Genomic DNA, 23,974 nt, shown 5'->3' on the forward strand with positions numbered 1-23,974 from the left:
GGTAGAAATCAAGAAGGAGCATCAACTGTTGATGGTTAATAAGACCACCAGTTTCAAGAAAAAGGGCAAAGGGAAGAAGAAGGGGAACTTTAAGAAGAACAGCAAGCAAGTTGCTGCTCAAGAGAAGAAACCCGAGTCTGGACCTAAGCCTGAGACTGAGTGCTTCTACTGCAAGCAGACTGGTCACTGGAAGCGGAACTGCCCCAAGTATTTGGCGGATAAGAAGGATGGCAAGGTGAACAAAGGTATATGTGATATACATGTTATTGATGTGTACCTTACCAGAGCTCGCAGTAGCACCTAGGTATTTGATACTGGTTCTGTTGCTAATATTTGCAACTCAAAACAGGGACTACGGATTAAGCGAACACTGGCCAAGGACGAGGTGACGAGGCGCGTGGGAAACGGTTCCAAAGTCGATGTGATCGCCGTCGGCACGCTACCTCTATATCTATCTTCGGGATAAGTATTAGACCTAAATAATTGTTCTTTGGTGCCAGCGTTGAGCATGAACATTATATCTGGATCTTGTTTGAGGCGAGACAATTATTCATTTAAGTCAGAGAATAATGGTTGTTCTATTTATATGAGTAATATCTTTTATGGTCATGCACCCTTGAAGAGTGGTCTATTTTTAATGAATCTCGATAGTAGTGATACACATATTCATAATGTTGAAGCCAAAAGATGCAGAGTTGATAATGATGGTGCAACTTATTTGTGGCACTGCCGTTTAGGTCATATCAGTGTAAAGCGCATGAAGAAACTCCATACTGATGGACTTTTGGAACCACTTGATTATGAATCACTTGGTACTTGCGAACCGTGCCTCATGGGCAAGATGACTAAAACGCCGTTCTCCGGAACTATGGAGCGAGCAACAGATTTGTTGGAAATCATACATACAGATGTATGTGGTCCGATGAATGTTGAGGCTCGCGGCGGGTATCGTTATTTTCTCACCTTCACAGATGATTTAAGCAGATATGGGTATATCTACTTAATGAAACATAAGTCTGAAACATTTGAAAAGTTTAAAGAATTTCAGAGTGAAGTTGAAAATCATCGTAACAAAAAAAATAAAGTTTCTACGATCTGATCGTGGAGGAGAATATTTGAGTTACGAGTTTGGTCTACATTTGAAACAATGCGGAATAGTTTCGCAACTCACGCCACCCGGAACACCACAGCGTAATAGTGTGTCCGAACGTCGTAATCATACTTTACTAGATATGGTACGATCTATGATGTCTCTTACTGATTTACCACTATCATTTTGGGGTTATGCTTTAGAGACGGCCGCATTCACGTTAAATAGGGCACCATCAAAATCCGTTGAGACGACGCCTTATGAACCGTGGTTTGACAAGAAACCAAAGTTGTCGTTTCTTAAAGTTTGGGGCTGCAATGCTTATGTGAAAAAGCTTCAACCTGATAAGCTCGAACCCAAATCGGAGAAATGTGTCTTCATAGGATACCCAAAGGAGACTGTTGGGTACACCTTCTACCACAGATCTGAAGGCAAGACATTCGTTGCTAAGAATGGATCCTTTCTAGAGAAGGAGTTTCTCTCGAAAGAAGTGAGTGGGAGGAAAGTAGAACTTGATGAGGTAACCGTACCTGCTCCCTTATTGGAAAGTAGTTCATCACAGAAACCGGTTCCTGTGACGTCTATACCAATTAGTGAGGAAGTTAATGATGATGATTATGGAACTTCAGATCAAGTTGTTACTGAACCTCGTAGGTCAACCAGAGTAAGATCCGCACCAGATTGGTACGGTAATCCTGTTCTGGAGGTTATGTTACTAGACCATGACGAACCTACAAACTATGAAGAAGCGATGGTGAGCCCTGATTCCGCAAAATGGCTTGAGGCCATGAAATCTAAGATGGGATCCATGTATGAGAACAAAGTGTGGACTTGTAAATGGATGTTCAAGAAGAAGACGGACGCTGACGGTAATGTTACTGTCTATAAAGCTCGACTTGTTGCGAAAGGTTTTCGACAAGTTCAAGGGATTGACTACGATGAGACCTTCTCACTCGTAGCGATGCTTAAGTCTGTCCGAATCATGTTAGCAATTGCCGCATTTTATGATTATGAAATTTGGCAAATGGATGTAAAAATTGCATTCCTGAATGGATTTCTGGAAGAAGAGTTGTATATGATGCAACCGGAAGGTTTTGTCGATCCAAAGGGAGCTAACAAAGTGTGCAAGCTCCAGCGATCCATTTATGGACTAGTGCAAGCCTCTCGGAGTTGGAATAAATGCTTTGATAGTGTGATCAAAGCATTTGGTTTTGTACAGACTTTTGGAGAAGCCTGCATTTACAAGAAAGTGAGTGGGAGCTCTGTAGCATTTCTGATATTGTATGTGGATGACATATTGCTGATTGGAAATGATATAGAATTTCTAGATAGCATAAAGGGATACTTGAATAAGAGTTTTTCAATGAAAGACCTCAGTGAAGCTGCTTATATATTGGGCATCAAGATCTATACAGATAGATCAAGACGCTTAATTGGACTTTCACAAAGCACATACCTTGACAAAGTTTTGAAGAAGTTCAAAATGGATCAAGCAAAGAAAGGGTTCTTGCCTGTGTTACAAGGTGTGAAGTTGAGTAAGACTCAACGCCCGACCACTGCAGAAGATAGAGAGAAGATGAAAGATGTTCCCTATGCTTCAGCCATAGGCTCTATCATGTATGCAATGTTGTGTACCAGACCTGATGTGTGCCTTGCTATAAGTCTAGCAGGGAGGTACCAAAGTAATCCAGGAGTGGATCACTAGACAGCGGTCAAGAACATCCTGAAATACCTGAAAAGGACTAAGGATATGTTTCTCGTTTATGGAGGTGACAAAGAGCTCATTGTAAATGGTTACGTTGATGCAAGCTTTGACACTGATCCGGACGATTCCAAATCGCAAACCGGATATGTGTTTACATTGAACGGTGGAGCTGTCAGTTGGTGCAGTTCTAAACAAAGCGTCGGGGCGAGATCTACGTGTGAAGCGGAGTACATAGCTGCTTCGGAAGCAGCAAATGAAGGAGTCTGGATGAAGGAGTTCATATCCGATCTAGGTGTCATACCTAGTGCATCGGGTCCAATGAAAATCTTTTGTGACAATACTGGTGCAATTGCCTTGGCGAAGGAATCCAGATTTCACAAGAGAACCAAGCACATCAAGAAACGCTTCAATTCCATCCGGGATCTAGTCCAGGTGGGAGACATAGAAATTTGCAAGATACATACGGATCTGAATGTTGCAGACCCGTTGACTAAGCCTCTTCCACGAGCAAAACATGATCAGCACCAAGACTCGATGGGTGTTAGAATCATTACTGTGTAATCTAGATTATTGACTCTAGTGCAAGTGGGAGACTGAAGGAAATATGCCCTAGAGGCAATAATAAAGTTATTATTTATTTCCTTATATCATGATAAATGTTTATTATTCATGCTAGAATTGTATTAACCGGAAACATCATACTTATGTGAATACATAGACAAACAGAGTGTCACTAGTATGCCTCTACTTGACTAGCTCGTTGATCAAAGATGGTTATGTTTCCTAGCCATTGACATGAGTTGTCATTTGATTAACGGGATCACATCATTAGGAGAATGATGTGATTGACTTGACCCATTCCGTTAGCTTAGCACTCGATCGTTTAGTATGTTGCTATTGCTTTCTTCATGACTTATACATGTTCCTATGACTATGAGATTATGCAACTCCTGTTTACCGGAGGAACACTTTGTGTGCTACCAAATGTCACAACGTAACTGGATGATTATAAAGGTGCTCTACAGGTGTCTCCGAAGGTACTTGTTGGGTTGGCATATTTCGAGATTAGGATTTGTCACTCCGATTGTCGGAGAGGTATCTCTGGGCCCACTCGGTAATGCACATCACTTAAGCCTTGCAAGCATTGCAACTAATGAGTTAGTTGCAGGATGATGTATTACGAAACGAGTAAAGAGACTTGCCGTTAACGAGATTGAACTAGGTATTGAGATACCGACGATCGAATCTCGGGCAAGTAACATACCGATGACAAAGGGAACAACATATGTTGTTATGCGGTTTGACCGATAAAGATCTTCGTAGAATATGTGGGAGCCAATATGAGCATCCAGGTTCCGCTATTGGTTATTGACCGGAGACGTGTCTCGGCCATGTCTACATAGTTCTCGAACCCGTAGGGTCCGCACGCTTAAAGTTTCGATAACGGTTATATTATGAGTTTATGAGTTTTGATGTAACGAAGGTTGTTCGGAGTCCCGGATGTGATCACGGACATGACGAGGAGTCTCTAAATGGTCGAGACATGAAGATTGATATATCGGAAGCCTATATTTGGATATCGGAAGTGTTCCGGGTGAAATCGGGATTTTACCGGAGTACCGGAGGGGTTACCGGAACCCCCCGGGGGTTTAATGGGCCATAGTGGGCCTTAGTGGAGAAGAGGAGGGGCGGCCAGGGCAGGCCGCGCACCCCCTCCCCCTCTAGTCCGAATTGGACAAGGAGGGGGGCGGCGCCCCCCTTTCCTTCTTCTCCTCTTCCTCCTTCCCCCCTTCTCCTAATCCAACAAGGAAGGGAGGGAGTCCTACTCCCGGTGGGAGTAGGACTCCTCCTGGCGCGCCTCCTCTTGGCCGGCCGCACCTCCCCCCCTTGCTCCTTTATATACGGGGGCAGGGGGGCACCCTAGAGACACACAATTGATTTGATCTTTTAGCCGTGTGCGGTGCCCCCCTCCAGCATAGTCCACCTCGATAATACTGTAGCGGTGCTTAGGCGAAGCCCTGCGTCGGTAGAACATCATCATCGTTACCACGCCGTCATGCTGACGAAACTCTCCCTCAACACTCGGCTGGATCGGAGTTCGAGGGATGCCATCGGGCTGAACGTGTGCTGAACTCAGAGGTGCCGTACGTTCGATACTTGATTGGTCGGATCGTGAAGACGTACGACTACATCAACCGCGTTGTGCTAATGCTTCCGCTTTCGGTCTACGAGGGTACGTGGACAACACTCTCCCCTCTTGTTGCTATGCACCACCATGATCTTGCGTGTGCGTAGGATTTTTTTGAAATTACTACGTTCCCCAACAGTGGTCGCCTCGGCGGTGCCGCAACTAGATGTTGATGCTGCCTCCAAGATGATTTCTAAGGAGGATCAGCTCACTAGTATGGAGATTGCGGCTGAGGTCAATGGCTTCTTCACCGAGTCTACTTAGCATACCTCTTTGGTTATCATGATTCCGTGATTTGATACAATAAATTCGAATAAATTCGATTTGGTTGTAAGCTCTATGAGAGCATAAACTTATTCTTTACTTTGGCGATTGGATGACATTTATTCATTTATTCCATTATTTATACATGATAGTATGTTATGTTCTGGAATGTGTGCATTTATTATTAATGTAGCGTCTTCCTCATTACATTAATTATATGTCATATTTTAGAACGCGTGTGGTGCCCGAATGGAGGAAACGTGCCTTGCCGATAGCGCAACTACACATACCATTTTACGAGAAACTAAGTACTTTGAGTCTATTAAAAAATCTCCGGGAAGTATTATGACAATCGCCGGCTGCGGTTCGCACATAGTTGGCTCCGGACGAGCCACTATTATACTTCCTATGGGAACAACTTTGATCATTAATGATGCGTTGTTGTACCCGGAGTCGACTCGTACTCTTTTGAGCTTTAGAGACATCCGCGCCAATGGTTTTCATGCTGAGACCGTTGATGAGAACGACAAGGAGTGCCTACGTATCACAAAGCGGGATGCAAATGGTAAACATGTTATCGAAAGGCTTCCTTCGTTCGACACAGGGCTATACTACACTAAAATAGTAGCACCGCCCGTGTACACTACCCTCAAGACCGTTTTTAGAAGCTCTGAACTCTTCTGCCTCTGGCATGATAGGTTAGGCCACCCCGGACTTAGGATGATGAGAAATATAATAAACAACTCGCATGGTCATAATGTTAACGTGAATAACTTCCCGAATCCCGATGATTTCGTGTGCTCCGCATGCGCTAAGGGGAAGTTAGTCATTAGGCCATCGCCCCTCAAGGTGAGGGATGAAATCCCCGCGTTCTTGGAGCGTATCCAAGGGGACATATGCGGTCCAATTCAGCCCCTCACGGGGCCGTTTCGTTACTTCATGGTGCTCATTGATGCTTCCTCTAAATGGTCCAATGTTTGCCTGCTGTCAACACGGAACCATGCCTTTGCAAAGCTGATCTCTCAGATCATACAAATGAGGAATAATTTCCCTGATTATCGTATAAAGTCTATTCGAATGGACAACACCGGAGAATTTACTTCAAAGGCGTTCGATGATTATTGCATGGCAATGGGAATCAAAGTTGAGCACTCGGTACCGCATGTTCATACACAAAATGGACTTGCCGAGGCATTGATTAAAAGAATTAAATTCATTGCCCGACCGCTCCTTCAGGGTTGTAATTTACCAACTACATGTTGGGGCCACACAGTGTTACATGCGGCCAATCTCATCAACTTTCGACCGTCGGCCTACAACATCCACTCTCCTGTTCAGCTTGCGCAAGGGTCGGCATCGAAAATTTCCCACCTCCATAGGTTCGGTTGCCAGGTATATGTGCCAATACCACCACCTCAGCGATCAGCGATGGGCCCGCACTGTAAGTCTGGGATATACGTTGGTTATGAGACTGTGTCCATAATCAGGTATCTGGACCCCATGACAGGTGACTGTTGTTGGGGAACGTAGTAATAATTCAAAATTTTCCTACGTGTCACCAAGATCAATCTAGGAGATGCTAGCAACGAGAGATAGGGAGTGCATCTTCATACCCTTGAAGATCGCTAAGCGGAAGCGTTACAAGAACGCGGTTGATGGAGTCGTACTCGTGGTGATTCAAATCACGGAAGATCCGATCTAGCGCCGAACGGACGGCGCCTCCGCGTTCAACACACGTACAGCCCGGGGACGTCTCCTCCTTCTTGATCCAACAAGGGGAGAGGAGAAGTTGAGGGAGGACTCCGGCAGCACGACGGCGTGGTGGTGGAGCTTGTGGTATTCCTGCAGGGCTTCGCCAAGCTCTACGGAGGAGAAGGAAGAGTTGGAGGAGGGAGGGGCTGCGCCAGGGAAGGGGTACGGCTGCCCTCTCTATCCCTCACTATATATAGGGGGAAGGGGGGGTGGAGGAGGCGCCCTAGGATTCCCTAGGGGAGGGGTGGCGGCCACAGGGGAAACCCTAGATGGGTTTGGGCGCCCCCCACCCCTAGGAAACTTGCCCCCCAAGTCAGGAGGGGTGGCTGCCCTAGGGGAGGCGCCCCCACCTCTCCACGTTATGTGAGATGGGGTGGGAGGGGCGCACAGCCCCTTAGTGGGCTGATGTGCCCCCTCCCCTTGGCCCATAAGGCCCCCCAACGCTTGCCGGGGCCTCCGAAACACCTTTCGGTCACGCTGGTCGTCACCCGGTACTCCCAGAACAATTCCGGACTCCAATACCCTTCGTCCAATATATTGATCTTCATCTCCGGACCATTCCGGAGTTCCTTGTCACGTCCGGGATCTCATCCGGGACTCCGAGCAACCTTCGGTAACCACATACTATTTCCCATAACAACTCTAGCGTCACCGAACCTTAAGTGTGTAGACCCTACGGGTTCGGGAACCATGCAGACATGACCGAGACATCTCTCCGGCCAATAACCAATAGCGGGATCTGGATACCCATATTGGCTCCCACATGTTCCATGATGATCTCATCGGATGAACCACGATGTCGGGGATTCGATCAATCCCGTATACAATTCCCTTTGTCTATCGGTATGTTACTTGCCCGATATTCGGTCGTCGGTATCCCAATACCTCGTTCAATCTCGTTACCGGCAAGTCTCTTTACTCGTTCCGTAACGCATGATCCCGTGACTAACTCCTTAGTCACATTGAGCTCATTATGATGATGCATTACCGAGTGGGCCCAGAGATACCTCTCCGTCATACGGAGTGAAAAATCCCAGTCTCGATTCGTGCCAACCCGACAGACACTTTCGGAGATACCTGTAGTGCACCTTTATAGCCACCCAGTTACGTTGTGACGTTTGGTACACCCAAAGCATTCCTACGGTATCCGGGAGTTGCACAATCTCATGGTCTAAGGAAACGATACTTGACATTAGAAAAGCTCTAGCAAAATGAACTACACGATCTTGTGCTATGCTTAGGATTGGGTCTTGTCCATCACATCATTCTCCTAATGATGTGATCCCGTTATCAATGACATCCAATGTCCATGGTCAGGAAACCATAACCATCTATTGATCAACGAGCTAGTTAACTAGAGGCTCACTAGGGACATGTTGTGGTCTATGTATTCACACATGTATTACGGTTTCCAGTTATATAATTATAGCATGAACAATAGACAATTACCATGAACAAGGAAATACAATAATGACCATTTTATTATTGCCTCTAGGGCATATTTCCAACAGTCTCCCACTTGCACTAGAGTCAATAATCTAGTTCACATCACTATGTGATTGTAATGAATCCAACACCCATGGGGTTTGTTCATATCTCGCTTGTGAGAGAGGTTATTAGTCAACGGGTCTGAACCTTTCAGATCCGTGTATGCTTTAAAAAATCTCTATGTCATCTTGTAGATGCAGCTACTACGCGCTACTTGGAGCTATTCCAAATAACTGCTCTACTATACGAATCCGGTTCACTAGGGACATGTTGTGGTCTATGTATTCACACATGTATTATGGTTTCCAGTTAATACAATTATAGCATGAACAATAGACAATTATCATGAACAAGGAAATACAATATTGACCATTTTATTATTGCCTCTAGGGCATATTTCCAACAACTGTCACACGGCTCGTTTTGCTGATTGCATTTTTAACGAGGATTTTTTCCCGACTTTAGGGGGAGAGAATCAACCCCTTGATGCTAAAAGTCGAGAAATCACGTGGCAAGCCACGGGAATCGACGCTCATGACCCGCGCACTACTGAGACTGAGAGAGAAGTCCAAAAGATAATAGATTTACAGTCATTAGCAAATCAACTGCCTGACCACTTTAGTGACTTAAAGACTGTGGCAAAATCGCATGTGTACGCGCGCAATGCACCGGAAAGGGTTGAAATACCGAAGAAAAATGATGGTATACCCGCTCCCGTCCAAAGGCCTAAAAGGACGAGAGATCCGGCTTCTCAAATCCCAAGTACTCGGGGACGCCCGACGAAAAAGGATAAGAGAGATTTATTACAGCCTGTCGCCAAAGTACCCCAAAGTGAAATGGGGAGCCAGTCGAGACCTCGCACAAGTACGGAAAATTCAATGCACGAAATTCCGGACTTAAACTTTCCCATAGGGGAAACACCCAGCGGAGATGTGTGCGCACTCGTCGGCGCGGGAAATCTAAAGGACCTTGCTCCCATAATGGGATATTTGGTAGAGCAACTGTTAGCGCCGGATGCGCTCCATGACGAAATGGCCATAAATTATATTTATACGGGGGAGTCCCTGAACCGAGCAACGGTTATTGTCGACATTTACTTTGCTACGAAAATTGCCTCAATCATAGATCTTGACCCTGAGCCTAACACGCTCGCTGATTGCAAGAAAAGGTCGGATTGGAAAGATTGGCAGCACGCAATTACTGCCGAATTATTATCTCTCAACAAAAGGAAGGTGTTCGGACCAGTTTGTCGAACTCCTCCCCACATTCGCCCTGTTGGCCATAGGTGGGTTTTTGTTCGAAATAGAGATGAAAATAATAAGGTAGTACGGTACAAAGAAAGGCTCGTCGCTCAAGGGTTCACTCAACGACCAGGTGTCGATTTTGAGGAGACTTATTCCCCAGTCATGGATGGAGTTACCTTTAGATACTTGATCTCGATGGCAGTAAACATGGGCTTGAAAATGAAACTAATGGATGTTGTCACTGCTTACCTGTATGGTAACTTGGATTTGAAAATATACATGAAGGTTCCTGAAGGTATCCCTGTTCCGAACCATGATAGAGAAAACATGAGTCTATACAGTGTTCAGCTTCAAAAGGCACTGTACGGACTCAGACAGTCTGGTAGAATGTGGTATAATCGCCTAAGCGATTTCCTTCATCAGAAGGGCTACACAAGCAATAAAGATTGCCCATGTGTTTTTATACGGCGATCCCAAGATGGATTCTATATAATCTCGGTGTACGTGGACGATTTAAACATAATCTGTACGCATGAGGATATTGAGGAAGCGAGTTCCTACCTGATGTTGGAATTCGAGATGAAGGATTTGGGTAAAACCAAGTTCTGTCTAGGTCTGCAACTTGAACATTCCCCTGATGGGATTCTAGTGCACCAGTCGGCCTACACCCAGAAGGTGTTGGAGAGATTTGGATTTGACAAGTCATATCCTTCTAAGACCCCGATGGTCGGAAGATCTTTACAGCCAGACAAGGACCCGTTGCCAAAGGAAGAGGGGGAGGAAACTCTGGGACCAGAGGTTCCTTACCTGAGTGCAGTTGGAGCACTCATGTACCTCGCAAATTGTACACGGCCAGACATTGCGTTCGCCGTCAGTTTGCTTGCTCGGTACAGTTCTAAACCTACCAAGAGGCACTGGAAAGGTGTCAAGGACGTCTTCTGTTACCTGCAAGGGACCAAAGATCTTGGCCTGTTTTATAAAAGAAATCAAGACCTATCTATTATAGGCTATGCCGATGCTGGGTACCTATCGGACCCGCATGATTGCAAATCGCAGACTGGATATGTTTTCCTTTGTGGTGGAACTACGTTTTCCTGGAAATCGTCCAAGCAAACACTTGTGTCGACTTCCACGAACCACTCGGAAATCATGGCACTATTCGAAGCGTCAAAGGAGTGTGTATCGCTTCGGCGGATGATCGGCCACATTCAGCAGACATGTGGGCTGAACACCGTACAAACCCCTACCATTATCTATGAAGATAATGCTGCTTGTGTTGCACAAGTTCAGATGGGTTATGTGAAGAGTAACCTCACAAAGCATATTAGTCCCAAGTTCTTCTATGCACATGAGCTGCAACAGTTGAACGAGGTGAGAGTTTTGCATACTAAGTCCTGTGACAATCTTGCTGATATGTTCACTAAATCATTACCGGCATCAACCTTAGAGAGGTGTGTGCGTGGAATCGGTATGATAAGACTTAGAGAGATGCAAGGTTCAGGGGGAGAAACTTCACAAATTCGTCGTTAAAATCTCGATCCTGATGATCGAGTACTCAACTTGATGGTTGAGTGGATTGTACTCTTTTTTCCTTGAGTGAGTTTTCCTGATATTTCTCACACGAGGTTTTTGACGAGGCAATTCGTGCAATACAACAACGTATACTGTGTGCTCTTTCTTCATATTTTTTCCCACTAGATTTTTCGAAGTTTTGAGGCATGGATATACGGATAATTACCCAAGGGGGAGTGTTGGGAAACCGGCCCACCACGAGGGTGGCGGCGGCTAGCGCATGAAGCGCTCGGGATAGCCCCTCCCAGTTCCACATTTTACGTTAAGTGATTTCTTATCTCTTGACAGTGTACCCCTATATAAAGGGACGAGGAGCAATCATTGTAACCCCTGATAATTGATTAATAAAGCCGGTCTCCTCCATACTTCTCTGTGTCATTTACTTTCACACATTTTACGTTAAGTGATTTCTTATCTCTTGACAGTGTACCCCTATATAAAGGGACGAGGAGCAATCATTGTAACCCCTGATAATTGATTAATAAAGCTGGTCTCCTCCATACTTCTCTGTGTCATTTACTTTCACGTATTTGACTACGACGCTCGCTCTCGCTCCGCAACCTCGGACCGGACTTGCCGGCGAAGTTGCGGAACATGTTTAGCCCATGCAGTGCCACCACCGGCAATTTCACGAGATTGAGCGATGCAAATGCCGATATGTCATGCTTGACCGGCATGTCATTGTGGTGGGAAGAAGCGAGCGGCCGTGGTGACCTGGTGTCGCCGACCGCCAATTCTGACCGAGACCAAACCGAACCTTTTCTTTTTTTCAACCTAGTCGTGTGGTCAGTCACCCACCGCACCACCCAAAACCAAGCGTCCCAGCCAGACCAAGCTACCGAGAAACCACGCGCACGCGGCGCGGGAGAGCAACCCTGAACCAACTGCTGGGTGCTGGCCCGCACGCGAGCCCACCTCACGTCCGGCCGGTTCGCGCCGTGTCTCCGACGCCACTTCCCTCCCTCCCTCCTTCCCCGCCCGGATCGGGCTCGCCGGCACCGCCCATGGCGTCCTCCTCGGCGCTGCTCACGGGGGAGCGCCTCGTCGTCTTCCTCTTCGCCGCGCGCGTCGCGCTCGCCGCCCCGGCCCGCCTCGCGGCCCCGCTCGCGCTCCTCGCGGGAGCCGCCCTCGCCGTCGAGCTCGCGGTGGACCGCTCCGCCGCGGCCCCTTCCTCCCCGCTCCGCCGGTTCAGGACAAGGTGCGGTCGCTCTCCCTTGCCTCGTCCCCACCGCATCCCACGGGGTTAAACAAAATCATCGCGATTCGGCCACCCAGGCGGATTTCCCAGAGCGTAAATTTGGCCTCGTTCGGTTCCCCACCAGATAAATGCGTGCGTTTAGATGAGCTCCACGGAAGCGAGGTTCTCTCGCAAAAATCTCTAGCACGAAATGGTCAAGACCGCCTCATTTCATTGGGTTGCCGACAAAATTGGGGATTATTGGCGGTGTAGTTAGGGCAATAGCAGATGAGCGGGGGATGCAAATAGGAGCTTAATCCTGGGCTCAGATGGCAATTACCGCTTAATCCTTGTTCGAATTGTTATTTAACATACGCAGTAGAAATGCGACTTATTCATGGTGTAGCGACCACCGTCAAGTAGAATGCACAAGTTCAGGGGGGCTGTTGAGATTCATTTTAGGTCCTATGATGCGCAACCCCAATTGCATTTTAGCTACTATCCCCGAGTAGAATGTACAGGTTCAGGGGATCTGTTGAGATTTATTTTAGGTCCTATGATGAGCAACCCCAATTGCATACCTCTACTGTACATCCTATTTGAGTTATGTGGCTACTTAATTCTATATCGCGTCTTTTGTGGCAAGCTACAAAAAATAAAATTGAACCTAGTGCTTGGTGTCTGATGTATATAGTCATATATCCTCCAGGCCAGGTGCTTCATCAGGCATTCTTCTTGGCGCAACTACTTTGCCATGTGTCATGCTTGCACGGTTAATCCAGCTTTCGAGGATCTTACCGACAGATCCCAATGGAGCACAAGGTATACTCCTAATTTTATCATCTTCATCAACAATTGAACAAGTCAGAGGACTTGTGAAGTGCATTTATCCTCTGTTTTATGTGCCATTGAACCTTTCTTTTTGTGATGCATACATTTTACCTTTTACTAAATACATATATTTTTGTTTATGTGGCCAGAATTTGCATACCTCGAAATGCAGTATTGGGCAGTATCCATCAGCTGCGCCAGTGTGCTGGCTTTCTTCCTTTGGCATCTACGTCAGTCTGCCAACAATGAGATTTCTAAAGCTTTGAAATATGGTTCATTGATGGTAGTTTTATACCTCGTGACATTCTTGCTGTTCTTCCTACTGAAGACTGATGGAGGTAACATGCAAGACTTCATCTGCATTCAACGATAATTACATTGTGTTTTTTTTGGGATCTAATTCAAGTCCAAAGATGACAAGGATTTGACAAAATATTCGTGTTGAATTTATTGTAGGTCTGTTAGCGATGACCAAAAATGGGTATCTACTCTGCCATGGTGTGGCTGCTGTGATCTTGATCAAGCACATTCTAGAGAAGTTCCCTTCATGTTCATCTTTTGGTTTGTACCTGAAGTCTAAGATGTAATTAGATCTTTATTTCTATTCTTCTGTTTATATCTGATTGCATATCCTAATAGGCATTTATACATTTTCCTAGATACCTTATGGATTAAGATAAATCCCATGCAGAAATATACACACACATAAGAACGGTTGCAATTGCCCCCACTTTGTTTAGTATCTTTTGCATGTAAGGCCAACTATTTTGTATGGTTCTTGTTTAGTAGTGCAATTTATTAGTATATCTATCTCCTCTTCGCTTTGACTTGGAAGTGCAACCTTTTTCTTATTTACACTCTTCTGTAAATTCCAGGGGAAGGACTTCTGGTATCAAGTGGTCTCGTTGTTTACTTTGGTGATATTCTGGCTCGTACTCTTTCAAAGGTGTGAATTGTTCCTAACTATATGTTTGCCATAAAGAAAGTGCAAATCTAACGTTTTGTATCATTTTAATTGCACTGGCAGATGGAGGTCTCTGCATCATCAGGAGCATTCATACACACACCTGGAACTCAAAGCGAGATAGCCACCGTTATTCAGGTAGAGTTTTTGTTATTTTGATGGTCTGGCTTGAGCTATATAGCATTTACATCTCGAACTTCTTTTGGCAGGGGGTTTTGCTTGGTCTTTTTCTACTTCCCTTGCTGTACAAAAGTTCTCTCCAAGTTTGGGTTTACTGTCGAACATTGGGCAAGCAACGAACACAAGCAATTGAGAAACGAGCAGAAAAAGGAACAGGTTCTGCTGTATTTTATGTCTCGTTGTTGGTGGTGTTATTGTTCTTAGTGCCGTCATGGACGCGGCTTGTTCAAGGTCTTGAAGTCCATCCGTTTGTTTGGTAAGAATCACCGTTTGGCTTTCATGGGAAGAGCATACCACTCATCGTTAGTGGAATTAATATTTTAACTGTGCACTCTGTTCTTTCTCAGAAAATCTTCTGTATATTTACAGATACTGACTTTGTTGTTTGCTTAATGGCTCATTATTTCACAGGGTTCTTAACTACATGTTCACCAATTCAGATGAACGGCTTCTTTTATGCGCATACTGGATATTTGTCATATGTGTATCAATTAGAAGGTTCTACAGCATATCAAAGCAAAGTAAAACAGAGAGAATTCTTTTGCGCAAGTATTATCATCTTGTTGCTGTCCTGATTTTCTCTCCTGCCGTTATATTTCAAGTAATGTATACATCTTTTTTAATCTAACTCCACTAGAATATTTCGAAAGTTATTGTGATAAATTTGGTCTATGCTTTCCAGCCTGCTTTCTTGGACTTGGCATTTGGTGCAGCATTTGCTCTTTTCTTAATACTGGAGATGATTCGTGTAAGAATGTTTTGATTCTCCCATGTCCTTGCTCACTCTCTTCCCTTTTCCCTTTCAACAGTATATATTATGCCAAGTTGTGCTCATTTCTCCACAAATGTTCAACTATGTCCTCAGGTTTGGGAAGTATACCCTCTTGGGCACACCATACATCAATTCATGAATGCTTTCACTGACCATCGTGATTCTGAGATTCTAATTATTAGGTAAGCGTGATTTACTAGTCTTTATTTTCCATATTTTACATCTTTCACTGTAGGATATAACGTCTTTTTTTTTCCAGTCATTTCTCACTCTTACTGGGCTGCGCACTTCCTAAATGGATGTCATCTGGATTCAATGACCGACCCCTAGCCCCTTTTGCTGGAATTCTCAGCTTAGGGATAGGTGATACAATGGTAGGTCCAGTGGCCTGTTAATATTCCCTACTCTACGTCTTCTTCTAATACAAAATGACGTGCACTTAGGTGTGTGTCCCAGGAAAAACAATCCTTGTTGTACTGTGTTATATCTGATGTATTCTCTGATTTGTACCCAGGCATCAATGATAGGGTACAAGTATGGTGTCCTAAGATGGAGCAAGACAGGAAGTGAGTTCGGTTTTCTTTATTCCTTGGTCCTTCTGCACTTGTCCGCTGAACACTTATGTGTGTTTTCCTGATATGTTAGAGAAAACAATTGAAGGCACGGCAGCAGGCATAACTTCTGTACTGGCAGCCTGCTCAATCTTGGTGACACTCTTAGCTTCAAGTGGATACATTCTTTCACAGGTTCGATCCCTTAATTTCTTGCACCGAACCGACCGAAGCTTTATGCTAGAACATGCAACACAGCTCGAATAAACTGCCACTGACCGTTTTTCATACGTTGACACAGCACTGGTTGTCACTTTCGGTAGCTGTGACGTTGAGCTTATTATTGGAAGCATATACGACACAGCTGGATAACGCTTTCATACCCCTTGTGTTCTATAGCCTTCTATGTCTGTAAATGAAGAGCAACCTGTTGTACATCCAACTGACCTTGAGGTCCTCTTTTTGGTTACTGCTAATATATATAGCACAGCAAGGCAATAGCTACAGGTATTTGGTCTCTTTGCCTCCTTGGTGCTCCTTTATACCACCTCTGATTGAAAGTGTAGGCTTAGGTATAAGAATATAAAAATAGAATTAGTGAATACGGAGTACTTCAGTAGAGAACATCTTTGGTACAGATGAAGCGCTCTGCTATAATTGTAAGTTTGTAACAGCTTATCTTGAAGTGGTTCCATTCCATTAGTTCTTTTGGTCTTCTGTTGGTTGCATCAAAATGTGAGTTGTATGAATTAGGACGATTGGATATTATGGTCCAAGAAGGTAGGAACAATAGCAAAACAGTAGCATAAGTTTATTTTAGCAACTATAGCATAAGGTCAATTATTAATTATTAGCCATAAAACAACTATAATACAAGTTACTTAATAAATTAGAACAGTAGCATATAAGTCATTTTAACAGTGGCATTATTGCATTTGGCCGCTCCATAGCAAAATTACTTGCAAAACAATAGTATAAAATCATTTTAAAATGACATTAGATGAATTTAACTACTAACCATGTCAAATTTTAAATAGCATCAGGTGAATTTAACTACTTAAGATATAGCAAAATTTAATATGGCAATCAACGGCTCGATGGTCAGTGCTGCACATGGGTCGTATCTCGGTGAAGCCTAGGAGGTGGCTTGGGGTCATGTTGGTTGCGACCATCTTTATCCTTGCTTCTTTGTCATCGACGCCTCTGCTCAGATGGCAGATGTGAGACCGGTGCGCTGCCCACGACTCGCACTATGCGCTGGTCCCATGTCCTCCTATGTCGAGACCTTGCGCTGCGCCACACCCTCCTCCTGTGCTCTTTCATGTGTCACTTGACATTTTCCTCCTCGGGGTGAGCTCAACAAGCTGGATGAGGAGATGTTGGCTCCACTCACACCACACCATCATGTTTAGAGAGAGAAAGAGAGTAATTGTCTCGTCGAGAGGGGTGTGCGAGAGTGTAAGAGGGTTATGATTTCTAACGTGAGCAGAGCTTATATAATGTCCAGAAACATCAGATATTGTAGTCGTCAAATATCATGTATGAATTTATGATGTGTCTGCACGCACAAGAGCCCTTTCGGCCTGGCACTTCGCACACACTGGCCCACGTGTACCTTTGCATGCGATAGCCATGTTACACACACATTTGGTACTTCAACCAGACCATGGGCGACGAGGAGTGTTGTGAGGTCTTCTGTGCAGTATCTTCACCTTGACACCAAATTAAGCACAATAATAGCATCACAAATTACTTGCGTCTTATAGTACCTTACACATACAACATCTCTCTCAGAGATATTAGTTCGTCAACAATTTCCATGCTATATCCATTGCTCCGTCTTAAAGTGAACAAACTAGATCGACCTTGGCCACATCGGATCAGAGTATTGATCACACTGCATAGGGAACCAAACTAAGAGTTGTATCTCCACTAACATACAACTCACCACACTCTCTCTCTTTTTAATTATACTATTTCACTACAAGATTTTGCCTATGAAGCCCACAAGCATTGGGAGTGTCCAATTCCACTTAACCCGTGCTATATTCATTTCTTAGTCTTAAAGTAAACAAACTCAATCAACCTTGGCCACCACCACTGCCGGAGCCCCCGGCGACACCTCCACTGGCCGACCCAACTCCACTACCCCCTCCGCTTCCGGCAGAACCATTTGCGCTACCAGACCCTCCGCCACCGCCCACCGCATTACCAGCACGGCCAACGCCACTACCACCACCGGAGCTGCCATCGCTGCTGCCCCCGCTTCCACCTCCAACACCACCGCCTCCTCCGTTGCTCACACTCACCCCACCACGCCCGATGTGAACACCGACACCGCCTCCAGCCCCACCTCTTGCACGCACACCGCCGGAGCTACCGGCCCCACCCCCACCTCCGCCGATCCCCACATCCACACCACCACGCCCCACGTCAATGCCAACCCCCGCACCCGCGCCACCGCCGGCACTCGCACCGCCACCACGGGTAGTGCCAGCTCCGCCTCCAAGCCCACCGCCAACAGCGATGGACACGGCACGGCCTACGCTCACACCGAAGCCCCGGCCACCACCCTCCCCGCCGCCACCTTTGATGGAGAACGACTTGCTGTCATCAAGTGCGTTTTTGTCCTCTGGTAGGAGCCTTGCTTGGGCAAGCTGGAGAAGTGAAACGCACAGCAGCACTAGAGCTGGGATGGACAGACGGCGGCAGGCGGTGGGAGCGGCCATGGAGGAACTGCAAGGATGAACGGCGCAGTTGCTTGTGTAGGTGTGCTGATGACCCTGTTGTGCGCAAGTGCGTGGATTTTTATAGAACAAATAAAGCCGATGTCTCCATACTGGAATAAGTAGCCACAAAGTATCCCCTAAAAAAAGTAGCCACAAAGTAAAGGTGATATGATCCTGGTGAGCTGTATAGCAATTGCCAATTGGCCAAGAGAATTTTCACGTGTACATGCTTGTGCTACCAGAAAACAAAAACAAGCTTAAGCCACATGATCATCTGTGGGATTTGAACTTCGATCTCTGGCTATATATTTAGCTAGGTTTGAGATATTTTTTTGGCTCGAATGAAGGGTAAGAATTTTTATAAATTGTTGTCATCAGGTAAGATATTTGCTCCCTCCGTTCCATAATATGGTGCACGTAGATTTTTCTGAAAGTCAAGCTTCGTAAACTTTGACCAAGTTTATAAAGGAAAGTATCCGCATCTAACAATACCTAATAAACATAAAAGTATGTCTCATAATATACCTAATGATATATACTTAGTATACCAAGTGGCCAGCTTGGTAAGCTACCAACACAATATTGCAATCAATGATATATACTTAGTATTGTAGATGCAAGTGTATATAAACATGGTCTAAGTTTATGAAGTTTGACTTCTCAAAAAATCTATACACACTACATTGTGGAAGATAGTGAGTATATAAAGCTGACCACTCGGTTCTTTGGGTATGCCAATATGCATGTCCTTCATATTTGTTTGAGTAACGTGAAAGATATCAAAGACCAGACAAATCGACTTATAATAATGGAGATAAAAATTGAAATGGCGCATAAAGGATCAAAATGTGACCAGACAAGTGGCGCCAGCGCTGAATATTTACACACAAAATCTCGAATTGTAGATCAGTACAAAAATAATCACAGTTGGGCGTGTTTACCGAGCAATTTCATTACCGGTCATTCTCGGGCAAAGGAATATGTTGCTTTGGTCTTTAGAAAACATGGACACAACCATTCACACGTACTTTGACGGTTCATGATTGCGTAGTTTCACATGACCTTTGCGGCTTGTTTTCATGTTAGTCCCTCTGTACAGAAATATAAGAGCATTTAAATCATTATTTTAGTGATCTATAAACGCTCTTATATTTCTTTATAGAGGGAGTACTAGATTTACATATCCGTTCAAGCTGCTTTGCAGGTGTGTCACCGCCTGCAAGAATCTTCTGCCTGAAAGGGCAGTACTATTTTCCGCAAAAATAAAGGCAGTGCTATTGTGCTAAGCAGGGAATGCCGGCTTAAAGATTTCTTTGTGCATTTTCCTCTTCCAGCGAAGTTTGCGTTTGCGCGTCTATGAAAAATAGCGAGTGCCTTGGCTCTCAAAAATACAGAATAGAAAAAATAACAGAGCATCATACGTTCTGAATATTAGTTGTTTTAAACATAAGCAGTTGCTGCACGACCACAACACAGACGTGCTTACTTTATCGGTCTCATTGTCGAAAATAACTAAATGAGTTGTTCCAACAAATTGGTAGCCCAGACACATTTTTGCGGAAAAGCAATAGCACTGACGTAGTAGCAACCAATTGGGTCTTCGAGAAAGACGAGTCCTTCCAACCACATCAAGATTCATCTTCAACCCGACCTTACGAGCAAAAGTGAATATCAGGAGAAGCGGTCGCCGTCTCTGCTGTCATCTTCTTCCTCAACAAATCTGCATCCTCTCTGGTCCGTGGATAACTCGAAGGACGAAACCTCAAATGAGGAAACTTTTCGACACACCATTGACACACCTTCCTATCATGCAGGGACACCTCCCTGATGTTCACTGCAGCTTGAATGACACGCCTAACGTATCCTGTGAAATTGCCGTCGGACTGGAAGCCGTGGATAATTAGCCTCCCCAGATTCTTGTGCCTAAAATGAGGATCGGATGGCCCCCACTTCACATCCATTTTCTTGGAGAAACTCTTTTGCGACTCCGACCGGCACTTATGATCCCATACCGTGATGCAAAGCTCCTCTAAGTATGGTGCAGATTCAAGAAGGAACATCGTCCAAGAGATATCACAGTCTTCAGGAAGATGATCCAGATTCACAAACCGAAGTTCGGCAAGCACGGGAGCAAGCACTTTTGAGCATTCTGGTTGAACCCAAATCTGCGATAGATAAAACAAAGTAAGTAATAACGCGTGCATAAATTGCATCATCATCAAGTGATGCATAAGTTACTACACTGAGATAAAAACATCATACAGTTAAATGAGAATGGGACGGAGATGATTAGAGCGAGTGAGTACCTTTTCACTGCGAAACTCCAGGTACAAATCGCTTACAGTGGGGGCATTCGCAAGCAGCTGGCTTAGGTTGAGGGTCTTGCCCGAAATGTTTGCATTAGCAAGGCTAAGCTTCGAAAGCTGAGGCACAAAACCAAGAACCAAGGGGTTCTCATCACAGGGCCAATTCCTGTAGCTCATCCGCTGGAGCTTTGGCAGACAGTCAAGCACCACCGTTTTAAATTCCCCGTAGGTGATAGCAAACTCGACGAGCCGAGCGTGTTCCACACGGAGCACCGAGCGGAACCCCGCGTCGCACTCGCGGAAAGACAGGGACTCCAGCCGCCTGCAATGGCGGAGGATGCTGGGTTTGTCCGATTCACCGAACCTCATGTTCCGCAGATGCAGCTGCGTGAGACCAGCAAATGCGTCCGGACAATCGCAGACAAAATCGTTGAACTGCTTGGCGAAGAGCAGGCGATGGGCGTCGGTGCAATGGTTGGTGTCCCTCGGCGTCATGATTTCAAACTCCGCCGCGTCGAATTTCTCGGTCGCCATGGCGAGGCCGACGGATCTGCCGATGGCGCGGCAGCGGGCGGGAACCAGGAAGAACTTGAGCTTCAGCTTGCGGACGGTGATCTGTGGAGGCCTCGCGCTGAGGATCTTTTTGGTCACGTCGGCGACGACGCCGTCCATTTGGATCAAATCGCGATTGCTGAGATCGATTATGATCTGCGAGAGCATGGCGGGCAGCTTCTGCATTTGCTTCGACAGGATGCAGGTTCTTAGGGCGTCGAGCGTGCCCACCCTCTCGAGGATGTTGAGAAGCACGTCGTTGGGCAGCTCGCTTAGCCTGTCCTCCCGGTTAGCAGCTGCTGCCTTTGACTGGGTTTCCATCTAGATACAGTCATTTCAGTGAATTCCAAACGGAGGGAGTAACAGTAATAATAAAGCCAAAAAAAAATAGAACGACTTACATCACGGCTGCGGCGGCGACCTCTACTGAGCTTCATGGTGATCGAGGCAACTTACATCTTCAAACAAGATGTGGGCAAAAAATATTCTTGTAATGAGGCTCCTTCGATGTGCGACGATCGTGGACAACCGGGCTGAGCGCTTGTTATAGGCTCCTTCGGATACGATTCAGGCTGGTGTACAATTTACACGTAAATCGACGGATAATTACTGATGTTTCCAATACAAACCGAAATTGGACTCTTTCTTCTTGGAATCCGATTACAGAACGAGATGGGCACCTGTTCCTTGCTTGTTCCGATCCGAGCACAGAACGAACTTGAAATTCCTTCATCTACCGCCAAGGGCGGACGTGGTTTGGGGAGTTCTCGAACAGAATGAAGCCACATCCATGGTATTGTGATGAAGGTGGCCATATTTTCTATTCTTGCTGTGTGCTGCCCTTTTTTCTACTACCATATATCGAAAACAGTTTGTCTAATTCACATCTAGATGTTTTTTAAGGATGTCACATCTAAGCTTCCAAAAATATGTAATGTAGCAACAAGAAATAAAAAAATTAGGATAAAAAAATAGACCACAAACAGAGTGGACATCAGATTAGATATGACATAACTATGTCACATCTATATGTGTCCTAAACAGACCCTAATGAAAAACAGTTTCACTTGATTTCCGCCTTAGGGCGTCTCTAAAGCGGACACTTAACCATCGGCAACCGTCCGGACTGCGTGGTGCGGACGCCCTTATAGCCATCTAACGCGGACATGTATCGGTCCGTCGACTTGTCCAAACACGCTTTTTCCGCAAACTTGAACACACTTGGGGGCTTTGCGGGAGTCCGGACATCAGCCATGTAGGACTCTGACACCCCCGCCCACCCAAAACCCCTTCGAAACCCCTCACTAACACTGCGCCTCCATTCTTCCATCGTTTTCTGCATCCGGTTTCTCTCTTGCCTTCGTCACCGCTCCACGACCCCGGCCGCTCCGACACACCCTTGCTGGAACACGACAACTCCGTCACCTCCATCGCTACACCAGGGCTCCACCTCGCTTGTCCTCCGCCGCGGTTCCACGCCTCTCCTTCGTCCGCCACATAGGTACCATCCGCCCCTACAATACTCACCATGCCCGACAAGTATTCAGTGAAATGCCCATGTTATTTTTTGTTCCCTTTTTATGAAGCAATGGATTAGGTATGAAGTACATATACATGCACTTTGTTGAGTCGTTCGATGGCTCGTCCGATAGGGAGGGCTACACGGACGAGACAACGATAATGCAGGCGTTCCTTGCAGACACCGAGCGTGCGAAAGAGCATGTTCTCGGTTTCAAGGATCGATCAAGGGTCATCGAATGCTCAACCGTAACAGGGCTTGCGGCCATTTGACACCGATGAACGACTTCTTTGCCTCAGATAACCTATTCCCTGACAATTTTCGCCGCCGCTTCCGGATGCGAATAAAATGTCTTCGATCATCTCTACCATGGCATACGGTCCTTTGATGACTACCTCATCTTGAAGAAGAATGCCGTGGGAAGGATTGGGTTCTCTGGTTACCAGAAGTGCACGGCCACACTATGGATGCTTGCATATGGCACGACTGCTGATTCATGGGACGAATACCTGCGAATGTCTGAAAGCACATGCGGAGATGCCATAATAATATTTGCTACTACCATGGTCTTGGTATTTGGACCTTAGTATCTGAGAGAACCAATTGTCGCAAACTTCGAGAGGTTCTTGGCAATGTCTGAAGCAAGAGGGTGGTCAGGTTTGCTCGGATCTCTTGACTGCATGCATTGAAACTATGAACTGCGCAAAAGCTTTACAAGGGCAATATCAGGGTCATGTTAAGAAGCGTCATCATTCTTGAAGCAGTTGCATCACATAATCTTTGGATTTTGTTGAGGATATAGACCTTAGAGTCACCCGCCAGGAGGGGCCGGGTTACTCGCGTGGTCATTGCCAGAAGCCCGGAGCCAAGTTTGAAGACGATGGGCCAGAGATGGGCTGAGACCCGGATATGGCTTAAGGCCCGTAGTTACAATCATTATTATAGTAGAACTTGTAGTGTAAGGCAAGTATAGTTGAGAGTCCGAGCCGGACACTCTTATGAGCCGGCCGGGACTCTAAGGGCTGCTGGGCGTCAGCCTCCCTATATAAAGGGATGACCCGGCAGCGGTTTAAGGGCGACAACAATCTTA

The 23,974-nt window shown here is 45.7% G+C and overlaps 3 protein-coding genes across 3 annotated transcripts; 1 reads left to right on the forward strand and 2 right to left on the reverse strand.

Annotated features, from left to right (window-relative positions):
• Positions 1–12,101: 12,101 nt before the first annotated feature.
• Positions 12,102–16,480, forward strand: LOC109781234 (dolichol kinase EVAN). The gene is made up of 14 exons (XM_020339836.4): positions 12,102–12,501; positions 13,190–13,302; positions 13,461–13,649; positions 13,768–13,872; positions 14,187–14,257; positions 14,339–14,413; positions 14,485–14,711; positions 14,867–15,056; positions 15,138–15,203; positions 15,321–15,409; positions 15,487–15,601; positions 15,742–15,793; positions 15,873–15,973; positions 16,080–16,480. Exons 1-14 carry the CDS (start codon positions 12,308–12,310, stop codon positions 16,191–16,193), a joined length of 1,701 nt encoding a protein of 566 aa, XP_020195425.1. The 5' UTR covers positions 12,102–12,307; the 3' UTR covers positions 16,194–16,480.
• Positions 16,481–17,302: 822 nt separating this feature from the next.
• Positions 17,303–18,677, reverse strand: LOC109781232 (uncharacterized). The gene has a single exon (XM_020339832.4). It carries the CDS (start codon positions 18,505–18,507, stop codon positions 17,860–17,862), a length of 648 nt encoding a protein of 215 aa, XP_020195421.1. The 5' UTR covers positions 18,508–18,677; the 3' UTR covers positions 17,303–17,859.
• Positions 18,678–19,793: 1,116 nt separating this feature from the next.
• Positions 19,794–22,564, reverse strand: LOC109781231 (uncharacterized). The gene is made up of 2 exons (XM_020339831.4): positions 20,814–22,564; positions 19,794–20,672 (listed from the first exon to the last, which is right to left on the reverse strand). The coding sequence occupies exons 1-2, from the start codon at positions 21,684–21,686 to the stop codon at positions 20,160–20,162; spliced, it is 1,386 nt and encodes a 461-aa protein (XP_020195420.1). The 5' UTR covers positions 21,687–22,564; the 3' UTR covers positions 19,794–20,159.
• Positions 22,565–23,974: the final 1,410 nt, after the last annotated feature.

The sequence above is a fragment of the Aegilops tauschii genome, chromosome 6 (assembly GCF_002575655.3).
Source record: "Aegilops tauschii subsp. strangulata cultivar AL8/78 chromosome 6, Aet v6.0, whole genome shotgun sequence".
NCBI lineage: Eukaryota > Viridiplantae > Streptophyta > Magnoliopsida > Poales > Poaceae > Aegilops > Aegilops tauschii.

What these genes read in the sequence shown, in the direction of transcription:
- LOC109781231 (XM_020339831.4), bottom strand. Translation starts at nt 21,686, where the DNA reads ATGGAAACCCAGTCAAAGGCAGCAGCTGCTAACCGGGAGGACAGGCTA. An exon ending in TGGAGTTTCGCAGTGAAAAG is followed by an intron (nt 20,673 to 20,813) that starts GTACTCACTCGC and finishes TATCTATCGCAG; the next exon opens with ATTTGGGTTCAACCAGAATG.
- LOC109781234 (XM_020339836.4), top strand. Translation starts at nt 12,308, where the DNA reads ATGGCGTCCTCCTCGGCGCTGCTCACGGGGGAGCGCCTCGTCGTCTTC. An exon ending in CCTACTGAAGACTGATGGAG is followed by an intron (nt 13,650 to 13,767) that starts GTAACATGCAAG and finishes AATTTATTGTAG; the next exon opens with GTCTGTTAGCGATGACCAAA. An exon ending in TGGCTCGTACTCTTTCAAAG is followed by an intron (nt 14,258 to 14,338) that starts GTGTGAATTGTT and finishes TTGCACTGGCAG; the next exon opens with ATGGAGGTCTCTGCATCATC.
- LOC109781232 (XM_020339832.4), bottom strand. Translation starts at nt 18,507, where the DNA reads ATGGCCGCTCCCACCGCCTGCCGCCGTCTGTCCATCCCAGCTCTAGTG.